We start from the raw sequence: 15,708 nt of genomic DNA, 5'->3' as shown, positions 1-15,708 counted from the left end.
ATGCTCATGATTTCAATCACACGCTGTCTGACATAGACCTCGATTTCGGCATTAAAGAGACTAGGCAGACAGACAAGTCACCATACCTAACTCGAAAATCCCACTTGGGATGCGTAAAGGATCGCGATCGTCTAAAAACCAACAGTTTTACCTGTCATTGTTTCATTCGTCCGAACACCCCTACGTCAACCCCCACAATGTCCCTGAAAACGATATCGTTCGGGTGAACGAGGATTTATTTTGTACGCGAACTGCTGTTACTGTCAGCTCGTCATGTTTACTCTCGTGACACGTATCTAATCGTCAGATAAATCACTATACTATCTCTGACCTGTAACCCAGATCCAAGTGATTTTTTCAACAGATTTCGTCAAACATGGCTCCGACATTTGCATTTGGATTAGTGCTAACTTTTCTGGTAAGCACCTTGTGATGAAATACTAGTGCTAAATATTCTGGTAAGAGTACCTTCTGGTGAACGATTAGTGCTAATTCTTCCGGTAAATGTATCTTCTGATGAACGATTAGTGCTAATTCTTCTAGTAAATGTACCTCCTGATGAACGATTAGTGCTAATTATTCTGGAAAGTGTACCTTCTGATGAAAGATTAGTGCTAATTCTTCTGGTAAGTGTACCTTCTGATGAACGATTAGTGCTAATTCTTCTGGTAAGTGTACCTTCTGATGAACGATTAGTGCTAATTCTTCTGGTAAGTGTACCTTCTGATGAACGATTAGTGCTAATTCTTCTGGTAAATGTACCTCCTGCTGAACGATTTGTGCTAATTCTTCTGGCAAGTGTACCTTCTGATGAACGATTAGTGCTAATTCTTCTGGTAAATGTACCTTCTGATGAACGATTAGTGCTAATTCTTATGGTAAGTGTACCTTCTGATGAACGATTTGTGCTAATTCTTATGGTAAGTGTACCTTCTGATGAACGATTAGTGCTAATTCTTATGGTAAGTGTACCTTCTGATGAACGATTAGTGCTAATTCTTCTGGTAAATGTACCTTCTGCTGAACGATTTGTGCTAATTCTTCTGGTAAGTGTACCTTCTGATGAACGATTAGTGCTAATTCTTCTGGTAAATGTACCTTCTGATGAACGATTAGTGCTAATTCTTCTGGTAAATGTACCTCCTGCTGAACGATTTGTGCTAATTCTTCTGGTAAATGTACCTTCTGATGAACGATTAGTGCTAATTCTTCTGGTAAATGTACCTCCTGCTGAACGATTTGTGCTAATTCTTATGGTAAGTGTACCTTCTGATGAACGATTTGTGCTAATTCTTATGGTAAGTGTACCTTCTGATGAACGATTAGTGCTAATTCTTATGGTAAGAGTACCTTCTGATGAACGATTTGTGCTAATTCTTATGGTAAGTGTACCTTCTGAAGAACGATTAGTGCTAATTCTTATGGTAAGTGTACCTTCTGATGAACGATTAGTGCTAATTCTTATGGTAAGAGTACCTTCTGATGAACGATTTGTGCTAATTCCTATGGTAAGAGTACCTTCTGATGAACGATTAGTGCTAATTCTTATGGTAAGTGTACCTTCTGATGAACGATTAGTGCTAATTCTTATGGTAAGTGTACCTTCTGATGAACGATTAGTGCTAATTCTTCTGGTAAATGTACCTTCTGATGAACGATTAGTGCTAATTCTTATCGTAAGAGTACCTTCTGATGAACGATTAGTGCTAATTCTTCTGGTAAGTGTACCTTCTGATGAACGATTAGTGCTAATTCTTATGGTAAGTGTACCTTCTGATGAACGATTTGTGCTAATTCTTATGGTAAGAGTACCTTCTGATGAACGATTAGTGCTAATTCTTCTGGTAAGTGTACCTTCTGATGAACGATTAGTGCTAATTCTTCTGGTAAGTGTACCTTCTGATGAACGATTAGTGCTAATTCTTCTGGTAAGTGTACCTCCTGATGAACGATTAGTGCTAATTCTTATGGTAAGTGTACCTCCTGATGAACGATTAGTGCTAATTCTTCTGGTAAGTGTACCTCCTGATGAACGATTAGTGCTAATTCTTCTGGTAAGTGTACCTCCTGATGAACGATTAGTGCTAATTCTTCTGGTAAGTGTACCTCCTGATGAACGATTAGTGCTAATTCTTCTGGTAAGTGTACCTCCTGATGAACGATTAGTGCTAATTCTTCTGGTAAGTGTACCTCCTGATGAACGATTTGTGCTAATTCTTATGGTAAGTGTACCTTCTGATGAACGATTAGTGCTAATTCTTATGGTAAGTGTACCTCCTGATGAACGATTTGTGCTAATTCCTATTGTAAGTGTACCTTCTGATGAACGATTTGTGCTAATTCTTATGGTAAGTGTACCTTCTGATGAACGATTAGTGCTAATTCTTATGGTAAGTGTACCTTCTGATGAACGATTTGTGCTAATTCTTCTGGTAAGTGTACCTCCTGATGAACGATTTGTGCTAATTCTTCTGGTAAGTGTACCTTCTGATGAACGATTAGTGCTAATTCTTATGGTAAGTGTACCTTCTGATGAACGATTTGTGCTAATTCTTCTGGTAAGTGTACCTTCTGATGAACGATTTGTGCTAATTCTTATGGTAAGTGTACCTCCTGATGAACGATTTGTGCTAATTCTTCTGGTAAGTGTACCTTCTGATGAACGATTTGTGCTAATTCATATGGTAAGTGTACCTTCTGATGAACGATTAGTGCTAATCCTTATGGTAAGTGTACCTTCTGATGAACGATTAGTGCTAATTCTTATGGTAAGTGTACCTTCTGATGAACGATTAGTGCTAATTCTTCTGGTAAGTGTACCTTCTGATGAACGATTAGTGCTAATTCTTCTGGTAAGTGTACCTTCTGATGAACGATTTGTGCTAATTCTTATGGTAAGTGTACCTTCTGATGAACGATTAGTGCTAATTCTTCTGGTAAGTGTACCTTCTGATGAACGATTTGTGCTAATTCTTATGGTAAGTGTACCTTCTGATGAACGATTAGTGCTAATTCTTCTGGTAAGTGTACCTTCTGATGAACGATTAGTGCTAGTTCTTATGGTAAGTGTACCTTCTGATGAACGATTAGTGCTAATTCTTCTGGTAAGTGTACCTTCTGATGAACGATTAGTGCTAATTCTTCTGGTAAGTGTACCTTCTGCTGAACGATTAGTGCTAATTCTTCTGGTAAGTGTACCTTCTGATGAACGATTTGTGCTAGTTCTTCTGGTAAGTGTACCTTCTGATGAACGATTTGTGCTAGTTCTTCTGGTAAGTGTACCTCCTGATGAACGATTAGTGCTAATTCTTATGGTAAGTGTACCTTCTGATGAACGATTTGTGCTAATTCTTCTGGTAAGTGTACCTTCTGATGAACGATTAGTGCTAATTCTTATGGTAAGTGTACCTTCTGATGAACGATTTGTGCTAATTCTTATGGTAAGTGTACCTTCTGATGAACGATTTGTGCTAATTCTTATGGTAAGTGTACCTTCTGATGAACGATTAGTGCTAATTCTTCTGGTAAATGTACCTCCTGCTGAACGATTTGTGCTAATTCTTCTGGTAAGTGTACCTTCTGATGAACGATTAGTGCTAATTCTTCTGGTAAGTGTACCTTCTGATGAACGATTGGTGCTAATTCTTCTGGTAAATGTACCTCCTGCTGAACGATTTGTGCTAATTCTTCTGGTAAATGTACCTTCTGATGAACGATTAGTGCTAATTCTTCTGGTAAATGTACCTCCTGCTGAACGATTTGTGCTAATTCTTATGGTAAGTGTACCTTCTGATGAACGATTTGTGCTAATTCTTCTGGTAAGTGTACCTTCTGATGAACGATTAGTGCTAATTCTTATGGTAAGAGTACCTTCTGATGAACGATTTGTGCTAATTCTTATGGTAAGAGTACCTTCTGATGAACGATTAGTGCTAATTCTTATGGTAAGTGTACCTTCTGATGAACGATTAGTGCTATTTCTGATGGTAAGAGTACCTTCTGATGAACGATTTGTGCTAATTCCTATGGTAAGAGTACCTTCTGATGAACGATTAGTGCTAATTCTTATGGTAAGTGTACCTTCTGATGAACGATTAGTGCTAATTCTTATGGTAAGTGTACCTTCTGATGAACGATTAGTGCTAATTCTTATGGTAAGTGTACCTTCTGATGAACGATTAGTGCTAATTCTTCTGGTAAGTGTACCTTCTGATGAACGATTAGTGCTAGTTCTTATGGTAAGTGTACCTTCTGATGAACGATTAGTGCTAATTCTTCTGGTAAGTGTACCTTCTGATGAACGATTAGTGCTAATTCTTCTGGTAAATGTACCTCCTGCTGAACGATTTGTGCTAATTCTTCTGGCAAGTGTACCTTCTGATGAACGATTAGTGCTAATTATTCTGGTAAATGTACCTTCTGATGAACGATTAGTGCTAATTCTTATGGTAAGTGTACCTTCTGATGAACGATTAGTGCTAATTCTTATGGTAAGTGTACCTTCTGATGAACGATTAGTGCTAATTCTTATGGTAAGTGTACCTTCTGATGAACGATTAGTGCTAATTCTTCTGGTAACTGTACCTTCTGCTGAACGATTTGTGCTAATTCTTCTGGTAAGTGTACCTTCTGATGAACGATTAGTGCTAATTCTTCTGGTAAATGTACCTTCTGATGAACGATTAGTGCTAATTCTTCTGGTAAATGTACCTCCTGCTGAACGATTTGTGCTAATTCTTATGGTAAATGTACCTTCTGATGAACGATTAGTGCTAATTCTTCTGGTAAATGTACCTCCTGCTGAACGATTTGTGCTAATTCTTATGGTAAGTGTACCTTCTGATGAACGATTTGTGCTAATTCTTCTGGTAAGTGTACCTTCTGATGAACGATTAGTGCTAATTCTTATGGTAAGAGTACCTTCTGATGAACGATTTGTGCTAATTCTTATGGTAAGTGTACCTTCTGATGAACGATTAGTGCTAATTCTTATGGTAAGTGTACCTTCTGATGAACGATTAGTGCTAATTCTTATGGTAAGAGTACCTTCTGATGAACGATTTGTGCTAATTCCTATGGTAAGAGTACCTTCTGATGAACGATTAGTGCTAATTCTTATGGTAAGTGTACCTTCTGATGAACGATTAGTGCTAATTCTTATGGTAAGTGTACCTTCTGATGAACGATTAGTGCTAATTCTTATGGTAAGAGTACCTTCTGATGAACGATTAGTGCTAATTCTTATGGTAAGAGTACCTTCTGATGAACGATTAGTGCTAATTCTTCTGGTAAGTGTACCTTCTGATGAACGATTAGTGCTAATTCTTATGGTAAGTGTACCTACTGATGAACGATTTGTGCTAATTCTTATGGTAAGAGTACCTTCTGATGAACGATTAGTGCTAATTCTTCTGGTAAGTGTACCTTCTGATGAACGATTAGTGCTAATTCTTCTGGTAAGTGTACCTTCTGATGAACGATTAGTGCTAATTCTTCTTGTAAGTGTACCTCCTGATGAACGATTAGTGCTAATTCTTATGGTAAGTGTACCTCCTGATGAACGATTAGTGCTAATTCTTATGGTAAGTGTACCTCCTGATGAACGATTAGTGCTAATTCTTCTGGTAAGTGTACCTCCTGATGAACGATTAGTGCTAATTCTTCTGGTAAGTGTACCTCCTGATGAACGATTAGTGCTAATTCTTCTGGTAAGTGTACCTCCTGATGAACGATTAGTGCTAATTCTTCTGGTAAGTGTACCTCCTGATGAACGATTTGTGCTAATTCTTATGGTAAGTGTACCTTCTGATGAACGATTAGTGCTAATTCTTATGGTAAGTGTACCTCCTGATGAACGATTTGTGCTAATTCCTATTGTAAGTGTACCTTCTGATGAACGATTTGTGCTAATTCTTATGGTAAGTGTACCTTCTGATGAACGATTAGTGCTAGTTCTTATGGTAAGTGTACCTTCTGATGAACGATTAGTGCTAATTCTTCTGGTAAGTGTACCTCCTGATGAACGATTTGTGCTAATTCTTCTGGTAAGTGTACCTTCTGATGAACGATTAGTGCTAATTCTTATGGTAAGTGTACCTTCTGATGAACGATTTGTGCTAATTCTTCTGGTAAGTGTACCTTCTGATGAACGATTTGTGCTAATTCTTATGGTAAGTGTACCTCCTGATGAACGATTTGTGCTAATTCTTCTGGTAAGTGTACCTTCTGATGAACGATTTGTGCTAATTCTTATGGTAAGTGTACCTTCTGATGAACGATTAGTGCTAATTCTTATGGTAAGTGTACCTTCTGATGAACGATTAGTGCTAATTCTTATGGTAAGTGTACCTTCTGATGAACGATTAGTGCTAATTCTTCTGGTAAGTGTACCTTCTGATGAACGATTAGTGCTAATTCTTCTGGTAAGTGTACCTTCTGATGAACGATTTGTGCTAATTCTTATGGTAAGTGTACCTTCTGATGAACGATTAGTGCTAATTCTTCTGGTAAGTGTACCTTCTGATGAACGATTAGTGCTAATTCTTCTGGTAAGTGTACCTTCTGATGAACGATTTGTGCTAATTCTTATGGTAAGTGTACCTTCTGATGAACGATTAGTGCTAATTCTTCTGGTAAGTGTACCTTCTGATGAACGATTAGTGCTAGTTCTTATGGTAAGTGTACCTTCTGATGAACGATTAGTGCTAATTCTTCTGGTAAGTGTACCTTCTGATGAACGATTAGTGCTAATTCTTCTGGTAAGTGTACCTTCTGATGAACGATTAGTGCTAATTCTTCTGGTAAGTGTACCTTCTGATGAACGATTAGTGCTAATTCTTCTGGTAAGTGTACCTTCTGATGAACGATTTGTGCTAGTTCTTCTGGTAAGTGTACCTCCTGATGAACGATTAGTGCTAATTCTTATGGTAAGTGTACCTTCTGATGAACGATTAGTGCTAATTCTTCTGGTAAGTGTACCTTCTGATGAACGATTAGTGCTAATTCTTATGGTAAGTGTACCTTCTGATGAACGATTTGTGCTAATTCTTATGGTAAGTGCACCTTCTGATGAACGATTTGTGCTAATTCTTATGGTAAGTGTACCTTCTGATGAACGATTAGTGCTAATTCTTCTGGTAAATGTACCTCCTGCTGAACGATTTGTGCTAATTCTTATGGTAAATGTACCTTCTGATGAACGATTTGTGCTAATTCTTCTGGTAAATGTACCTCCTGCTGAACGATTTGTGCTAATTCTTATGGTAAGTGTACCTTCTGATGAACGATTTGTGCTAATTCTTATGGTAAGTGTACCTTCTGATGAACGATTAGTGCTAATTCTTATGGTAAGAGTACCTTCTGATGAACGATTTGTGCTAATTCTTATGGTAAGAGTACCTTCTGATGAACGATTAGTGCTAATTCTTATGGTAAGTGTACCTTCTGATGAACGATTAGTGCTATTTCTGATGGTAAGAGTACCTTCTGATGAACGATTTGTGCTAATTCCTATGGTAAGAGTACCTTCTGATGAACGATTAGTGCTAATTCTTATGGTAAGTGTACCTTCTGATGAACGATTAGTGCTAATTCTTCTGGTAAGTGTACCTTCTGATGAACGATTAGTGCTAATTCTTCTGGTAAGTGTACCTTCTGATGAACGATTTGTGCTAGTTCTTATGGTAAGTGTACCTTCTGATGAACGATTAGTGCTAATTCTTATGGTAAGTGTACCTCCTGATGAACGATTTGTGCTAATTCCTATTGTAAGTGTACCTTCTGATGAACGATTTGTGCTAATTCTTATGGTAAGTGTACCTTCTGATGAACGATTAGTGCTAGTTCTTATGGTAAGTGTACCTTCTGATGAACGATTTGTGCTAATTCTTCTGGTAAGTGTACCTCCTGATGAACGATTTGTGCTAATTCTTCTGGTAAGTGTACCTTCTGATGAACGATTAGTGCTAATTCTTATGGTAAGTGTACCTTCTGATGAACGATTTGTGCTAATTCTTATGGTAAGTGTACCTTCTGATGAACGATTTGTGCTAATTCTTATGGTAAGTGTACCTCCTGATGAACGATTTGTGCTAATTCTTCTGGTAAGTGTACCTTCTGATGAACGATTTGTGCTAATTCTTATGGTAAGTGTACCTTCTGATGAACGATTAGTGCTAATTCTTATGGTAAGTGTACCTTCTGATGAACGATTAGTGCTAGTTCTTATGGTAAGTGTACCTTCTGATGAACGATTAGTGCTAATTCTTCTGGTAAGTGTACCTTCTGATGAACGATTAGTGCTAATTCTTCTGGTAAGTGTACCTTCTGATGAACGATTTGTGCTAATTCTTATGGTAAGTGTACCTTCTGATGAACGATTAGTGCTAATTCTTATGGTAAGTGTACCTTCTGATGAACGATTAGTGCTAATTCTTCTGGTAAGTGTACCTTCTGATGAACGATTTGTGCTAATTCTTATGGTAAGTGTACCTTCTGATGAACGATTAGTGCTAATTCTTCTGGTAAGTGTACCTTCTGATGAACGATTAGTGCTAGTTCTTATGGTAAGTGTACCTTCTGATGAACGATTAGTGCTAATTCTTATGGTAAGTGTACCTTCTGATGAACGATTTGTGCTAATTCTTATGGTAAGTGTACCTTCTGATGAACGATTAGTGCTAATTCTTCTGGTAAGTGTACCTTCTGATGAACGATTAGTGCTAATTCTTCTGGTAAGTGTACCTTCTGATGAACGATTAGTGCTAGTTCTTCTGGTAAGTGTACCTCCTGATGAACGATTAGTGCTAATTCTTATGGTAAGTGTACCTTCTGATGAACGATTAGTGCTAATTCTTATGGTAAGTGTACCTTCTGATGAACGATTAGTGCTAATTCTTATGGTAAGTGTACCTTCTGATGAACGATTTGTGCTAATTCTTATGGTAAGTGTACCTTCTGATGAACGATTAGTGCTAATTCTTATGGTAAGTGTACCTTCTGATGAACGATTAGTGCTAATTCTTCTGGTAAATGTACCTCCTGCTGAACGATTTGTGCTAATTCTTCTGGTAAGTGTACCTTCTGATGAACGATTAGTGCTAATTCTTCTGGTAAGTGTACCTTCTGATGAACGATTAGTGCTAATTCTTCTGGTAAATGTACCTCCTGCTGAACGATTTGTGCTAATTCTTCTGGTAAATGTACCTTCTAATGAACGATTAGTGCTAATTCTTCTGGTAAATGTACCTCCTGCTGAACGATTTGTGCTAATTCTTATGGCAAGTGTACCTTCTGATGAACGATTTGTGCTAATTCTTATAGTAAGTGTACCTTCTGATGAACGATTAGTGCTAATTCTTATGGTAAGAGTACCTTCTGATGAACGATTTGTGCTAATTCTTATGGTAAGAGTACCTTCTGATGAACGATTAGTGCTAATTCTTATGGTAAGTGTACCTTCTGATGAACGATTAGTGCTATTTCTGATGGTAAGAGTACCTTCTGATGAACGATTTGTGCTAATTCCTATGGTAAGAGTACCTTCTGATGAACGATTAGTGCTAATTCTTATGGTAAGTGTACCTTCTGATGAACGATTAGTGCTAATTCTTATGGTAAGTGTACCTTCTGATGAACGATTAGTGCTAATTCTTCTGGTAAGTGTACCTTCTGATGAACGATTTGTGCTAGTTCTTATGGTAAGTGTACCTCCTGATGAACGATTAGTGCTAATTCTTATGGTAAGTGTACCTTCTGATGAACGATTAGTGCTAATTCTTCTGGTAAGTGTACCTTCTGATGAACGATTAGTGCTAATTCTTATGGTAAGTGTACCTTCTGATGAACGATTTGTGCTAATTCTTATGGAAAGTGTACCTTCTGATGAACGATTTGTGCTAATTCTTCTGGTAAGTGTACCTTCTGATGAACGATTAGTGCTAATTCTTCTGGTAAATGTACCTCCTGCTGAACGATTTGTGCTAATTCTTCTGGTAAGTGTACCTTCTGATGAACGATTAGTGCTAATTCTTCTGGTAAATGTACCTTCTGATGAACGATTAGTGCTAATTCTTCTGGTAAATGTACCTCCTGCTGAACGATTTGTGCTAATTCTTCTGGTAAATGTACCTTCTGATGAACGATTAGTTCTAATTCTTCTGGTAAATGTACCTCCTGCTGAACGATTTGTGCTAATTCTTATGGTAAGTGTACCTTCTGATGAACGATTTGTGCTAATTCTTATGGTAAGTGTACCTTCTGATGAACGATTAGTGCTAATTCTTATGGTAAGAGTACCTTCTGATGAACGATTTGTGCTAATTCTTATGGTAAGAGTACCTTCTGATGAACGATTAGTGCTAATTCTTATGGTAAGTGTACCTTCTGATGAACGATTAGTGCTAATTCTTATGGTAAGAGTACCTTCTGATGAACGTTTAGTGCTAATTCTTATGGTAAGAGTACCTTCTGATGAACGATTAGTGCTAATTCTTCTGGTAAGTGTACCTTCTGATGAACGATTAGTGCTAATTCTTATGGTAAGAGTACCTTCTGATGAACGATTTGTGCTAATTCTTATGGTTAGAGTACCTTCTGATGAACGATTAGTGCTAATTCTTATGGTAAGTGTACCTTCTGATGAACGATTAGTGCTAATTCTTCTGGTAAGTGTACCTTCTGATGAACGATTAGTGCTAATTCTTCTGGTAAGTGTACCTCCTGATGAACGATTAGTGCTAATTCTTATGGTAAGTGTACCTCCTGATAAACGATTAGTGCTAATTCTTCTGGTAAGTGTACCTCCTGATGAACGATTAGTGCTAATTCTTCTGGTAAGTGTACCTCCTGATGAACGATTAGTGCTAATTCTTCTGGTAAGTGTACCTCCTGATGAACGATTAGTGCTAATTCTTCTGGTAAGTGTACCTCCTGATGAACGATTAGTGCTAATTCTTATGGTAAGTGTACCTCCTGATGAACGATTAGTGCTAATTCTTCTGGTAAGTGTACCTTCTGATGAACGATTAGTGCTAATTCTTATGGTAAGTGTACCTCCTGATGAACGATTTGTGCTAATTCCTATTGTAAGTGTACCTTCTGATGAACGATTAGTGCTAATTCTTATGGTAAGTGTACCTTCTGATGAACGATTAGTGCTAGTTCTTATGGTAAGTGTACCTTCTGATGAACGATTTGTGCTAATTCTTCTGGTAAGTGTACCTCCTGATGAACGATTTGTGCTAATTCTTCTGGTAAGTGTACCTTCTGATGAACGATTAGTGCTAATTCTTCTGGTAATTGTACCTTCTGATGAACGATTTGTGCTAATTCTTATGGTAAGTGTACCTTCTGATGAACGATTTGTGCTAATTCTTATGGTAAGTGTACCTCCTGATGAACGATTTGTGCTAATTCTTCTGGTAAGTGTACCTTCTGATGAACGATTTGTGCTAATTCTTATGGTAAGTGTACCTTCTGATGAACGATTAGTGCTAATTCTTCTGGTAAGTGTACCTTCTGATGAACGATTAGTGCTAGTTCTTATGGTAAGTGTACCTTCTGATGAACGATTAGTGCTAATTCTTCTGGTAAGTGTACCTTCTGATGAACGATTAGTGCTAATTCTTCTGGTAAGTGTACCTTCTGATGAACGATTTGTGCTAATTCTTATGGTAAGTGTACCTTCTGATGAACGATTAGTGCTAATTCTTATGGTAAGTGTACCTTCTGATGAACGATTAGTGCTAATTCTTCTGGTAAGTGTACCTTCTGATGAACGATTTGTGCTAATTCTTATGGTAAGTGTACCTTCTGATGAACGATTAGTGCTAATTCTTCTGGTAAGTGTACCTTCTGATGAACGATTAGTGCTAGTTCTTGTGGTAAGTGTACCTCCTGATGAACGATTTGTGGTAATTCTTATGGTAAGTGTACCTTCTGATGAACGATTAGTGCTAATTCTTATGGTAAATGTACCTTCTGATGAACGATTAGTGCTAATTCTTCTGGTAAGTGTACCTTCTGATGAACGATTAGTGCTAATTCTTCTGGTAAGTGTACCTTCTGATGAACGATTTGTGCTAGTTCTTATGGTAAGTGTACCTCCTGATGAACGATTAGTGCTAATTCTTATGGTAAGTGTACCTTCTGATGAACGATTAGTGCTAATTCTTCTGGTAAGTGTACCTTCTGATGAACGATTAGTGCTAATTCTTATGGTAAGTGTACCTTCTGATGAACGATTTGTGCTAATTCTTATGGTAAGTGTACCTTCTGATGAACGATTTGTGCTAATTCTTATGGTAAGTGTACCTTCTGATGAACGATTTGTGCTAATTCTTATGGTAAGTGTACCTCCTGATGAACGATTAGTGCTAATTCTTCTGGTAAGTGTACCTTCTGATGAACGATTAGTGCTAATTCTTATGGTAAATGTACCTTCTGATGAACGATTTGTGCTAGTTCTTATGGTAAGTGTACCTCCTGATGAACGATTAGTGCTAATTCTTCTGGTAAGTGTACCTCCTGATGAACGATTAGTGCTAATTCTTATGGTAAGAGTACCTTCTGATGAACGATTAGTGCTAGTTCTTATGGTAAGTGTACCTTCTGCTGAACGATTAGTGCTGGTTCTTATGGTAAGTGTACCTTCTGATGAACGATTAGTGCTAGTTCTTATGGTAAGTGTACCTTCTGATGAACGATTTGTGCTAATTCTTCTGGTAAGTGTACCTTCTGATGAACGATTTGTGCTAATTCTTCTGGTAAGAGTACCTTCTGATGAACGATTAGTGCTAATTCTTCTGGTAAGAGTACCTTCTGATGAACGATTAGTGCTAGTTCTTCTGATACCTTTAGTATTTGATGTAAGTTTAGTGCTGATTCTACAAGTACGCTTAACTTTTAGCATAAGTTCAATGCTATTTTACTTGAATGTTTACCTCATGACGTAAGTTTAGTGATAATTTTACAAGTACGCCTACCTTTGGACCTATTTTGTTAAGTGCTACTTTACTGTATGTTTACCTTCTGATGTAAGTTAAGTGCTAATTTTACCAGTACGTTTACTTTTTGGCGTAAGTTCAGTCCTATTTTACTGCATATTTATCCTCTGGTGTATGTTAAGTGCTAATTTTACCAGTCCTATGTTAATGTATATTTATCCTCTGGTGTAAGTTAAGTGCTAATTTTACAAGTACGTTTACCTTTTGACGTAAGTTCAGTGCTGTGTTACTGTATGTTTATTTTCTGGTATAAGTTAAGTGCTACTTTTACCAGTAGGTTTACCTTTTGGCGTAAGTTCAGTGCTATTTTAGTGCTATTTCTACTTGTAAGTGTACATTCCCTAACTCATCTTTTGAAGATCAAAGCGTTGACGTTCTGGGACCATTTACCATTTAATTTCATCAATTACTGTCCCTGCCTTAGGTGCAGATGCTGGCATGCAATGCCTTGAGCCGTCTTCCAATCCAAAGGGTGTGTAGGACAGATAATGACTGTGCCCAGAACGAGTGTTGTGGGATACAAACTGGACCGCTGATTGTCAGCAAACGGCAGCTCGGCTCCATACAGGGTAAGTCGCTGAGTGAGTATGGTTCTATTGTTTAGAAATACTCCATCATGGTGGTGGGCACTAGAATATGGAATATTGCTGAGTGTGGCATTAATCAACCAACCAAAACCAGTAAAGGGCTCCACGCACGTAGGGAATCGAACGACGTATCAGCATGACGAGCAATGTTTTACCTATTAAACCCATGAAGATTCGGGTTAGATTTATTCTTCAGTAACCCATGCTTGTCGGAAGAGGCAACTATCGCGATCGGGTGGTCAGACTCACTGACTGGGTTGACACGTCAACATATCTCAATTGTTTAGATCGGCGCTCATGATGTAGAACACTGGATTGTCTGGTCTAGACTTGATTATTTACAGACCGATGCCACATAGCTGGAATATTGCTGAGTGCGACGTAAAACTAAACTCACTCACTTTAACCTTTAAGTCATGCAGGAATAGAGCCCACACTCTCCAAGTTGGGCACCTAATCCCCACCGGTCGCTGAATGGGTGAAATCACTGACTTTGTGTGCTGGGGATTAGTTGTCTGACTCAAAGAGTGTAGGCGCAGTCATGGATGCGACTCTAATATTGAAATTGTTGTCTTCAACAGGAACATGCAAGCCGTACTTAAACGAAAACGAATGGTGTTTCGGCCAGTGGAAACAAAATGGTGACTGCGGCTGCGCACCGTCTCTCACATGCCAGTATTTCCCGCCATCCACGGTAACTCCTATACAAGCCATTGGAAAACGCAGGCCAGCACCTGGGAAATACCTCTGTAAACATAAGCAGTGAGACTCGAAGATGAAAACAAGGAGAAAAATAAAACGTTTCCAATTATCATAGACAACAAAATAAGTTATATCCGCACTGATATATACTAATATGGCAGTGCCCCCTGCTACAGCAAAATTAAATTCATAACATATTTACTAGCTTTTATCTTTTGCTCACGTGCAAGATTCATGAAGTGACTGGTGTCTGCATAATCACGAAATGTAGGCTTTCGACAATAATTGAAGACAATGGATGCAATGAATTATGAGACACCACATTAATAAAACTTTGAATTTAAGGTCAAGGTCACCCAAATCAATTCGCGTCTGCCCAGTCCACTTATGTGGGATGTCACCAAATTTGAGGACACTGAGTACGACAGTTCATCAAATATCGCGTTAACAAGAGTTTGAAAAGTAGTCGATGTGTCTTGGTGACAGTCTAAGTAAACTTCGTCTCAATGTATTTCGTTACACTACACCACTGAGCCTAACAAAACTTAGTAGAAGGTCGCGTCAGGTAACCTTTAAGCAACCAATGACAGTCCAGTCAAATGCAAGACGGTTAAATAGATTTAACCAATCAGACAACGGCTATTATTTAGGGATCGGAGGGACTTTCAAAATATTCAGTTCACCGACATAGATCTCTCCACAAACAAAAATCCGCATATAACACAGTTATTTGACCTGCAGTATGTACGCTTTGGGGTTTCTGTTGACATGGTTACCATTAGCTAATATTTTCGCAAGATAACATCCTTGAATATTGTCAAAAACACTATTTTCAGCGACTGTTTACTCACCGTTGTCATGGCAGTACGTACGCCGTGTGCATCACACGGAAACCCTAAATAGCATTCGGAATCGTTCGGGTACGAACCTTTTCGAGATAAAAAGTTCATAAGGGATGTGCGAATGTGCACTTTCGTGATTTGGTAAGCTGTGTTCTGACTGGTCAATCTCAAAGGTTACTTGACGCGACCTCCCATAAGGTTTTGTTAGACTCAGTGGTGGAGTGTAATGAAAAGTACTGAGGATACGTTGACTTAGACTGTCTTGGTGACCAAGTGGTCGATGTGTCTTGGTGACCTTGAAGTAAGATAACTGTCATCCAAATCAACTAATGTCTTCATAATCCCCAAAAGTGTCACCACATCTGAAGACATTGGGAACAACAGTTCATTAGATATGGTGTTAAGAAGACACGGGACGTAGGGAGGGACACTACTGAATACAATAAGGGCCTGTGGACTCTGATCCTTCTTTAAAAGTCCCTGTTGCCTAACACCTTGTCTTCGCATGGAGACCAACAATACTCAGAAACATTCAAAGATGGTATTTGTTAAGAGGGTAAGATGGTAAGATGG

General features: G+C 38.2%; 1 protein-coding gene across 1 annotated transcript; it reads left to right on the top strand.

Annotated features, from left to right (window-relative positions):
* The first annotated feature begins 352 nt into the window (after positions 1 to 352).
* LOC137282563 (uncharacterized) lies at positions 353 to 14,494 on the top strand. The gene is made up of 3 exons (XM_067814334.1): positions 353 to 418; positions 13,429 to 13,573; positions 14,173 to 14,494. Exons 1-3 carry the CDS (start codon positions 377 to 379, stop codon positions 14,355 to 14,357), a joined length of 372 nt encoding a protein of 123 aa, XP_067670435.1. The 5' UTR covers positions 353 to 376; the 3' UTR covers positions 14,358 to 14,494.
* Positions 14,495 to 15,708: the final 1,214 nt, after the last annotated feature.

This window comes from Haliotis asinina, chromosome 4, assembly GCF_037392515.1.
Source record: "Haliotis asinina isolate JCU_RB_2024 chromosome 4, JCU_Hal_asi_v2, whole genome shotgun sequence".
Lineage (NCBI taxonomy): Eukaryota > Metazoa > Mollusca > Gastropoda > Lepetellida > Haliotidae > Haliotis > Haliotis asinina.
This window is presented reverse-complemented; position numbering and strand designations above follow the sequence as displayed.

Excerpts from the sequence above, each read along its gene's own strand:
- LOC137282563 (XM_067814334.1), top strand. The coding sequence starts at position 377 with ATGGCTCCGACATTTGCATTTGGATTAGTGCTAACTTTTCTG. Across the intron at positions 419-13,428 it reads GATTAGTGCTAACTTTTCTG|GTGCAGATGCTGGCATGCAA; the intron begins GTAAGCACCTTG and ends TCCCTGCCTTAG. Across the intron at positions 13,574-14,172 it reads GCAGCTCGGCTCCATACAGG|GAACATGCAAGCCGTACTTA; the intron begins GTAAGTCGCTGA and ends TGTCTTCAACAG.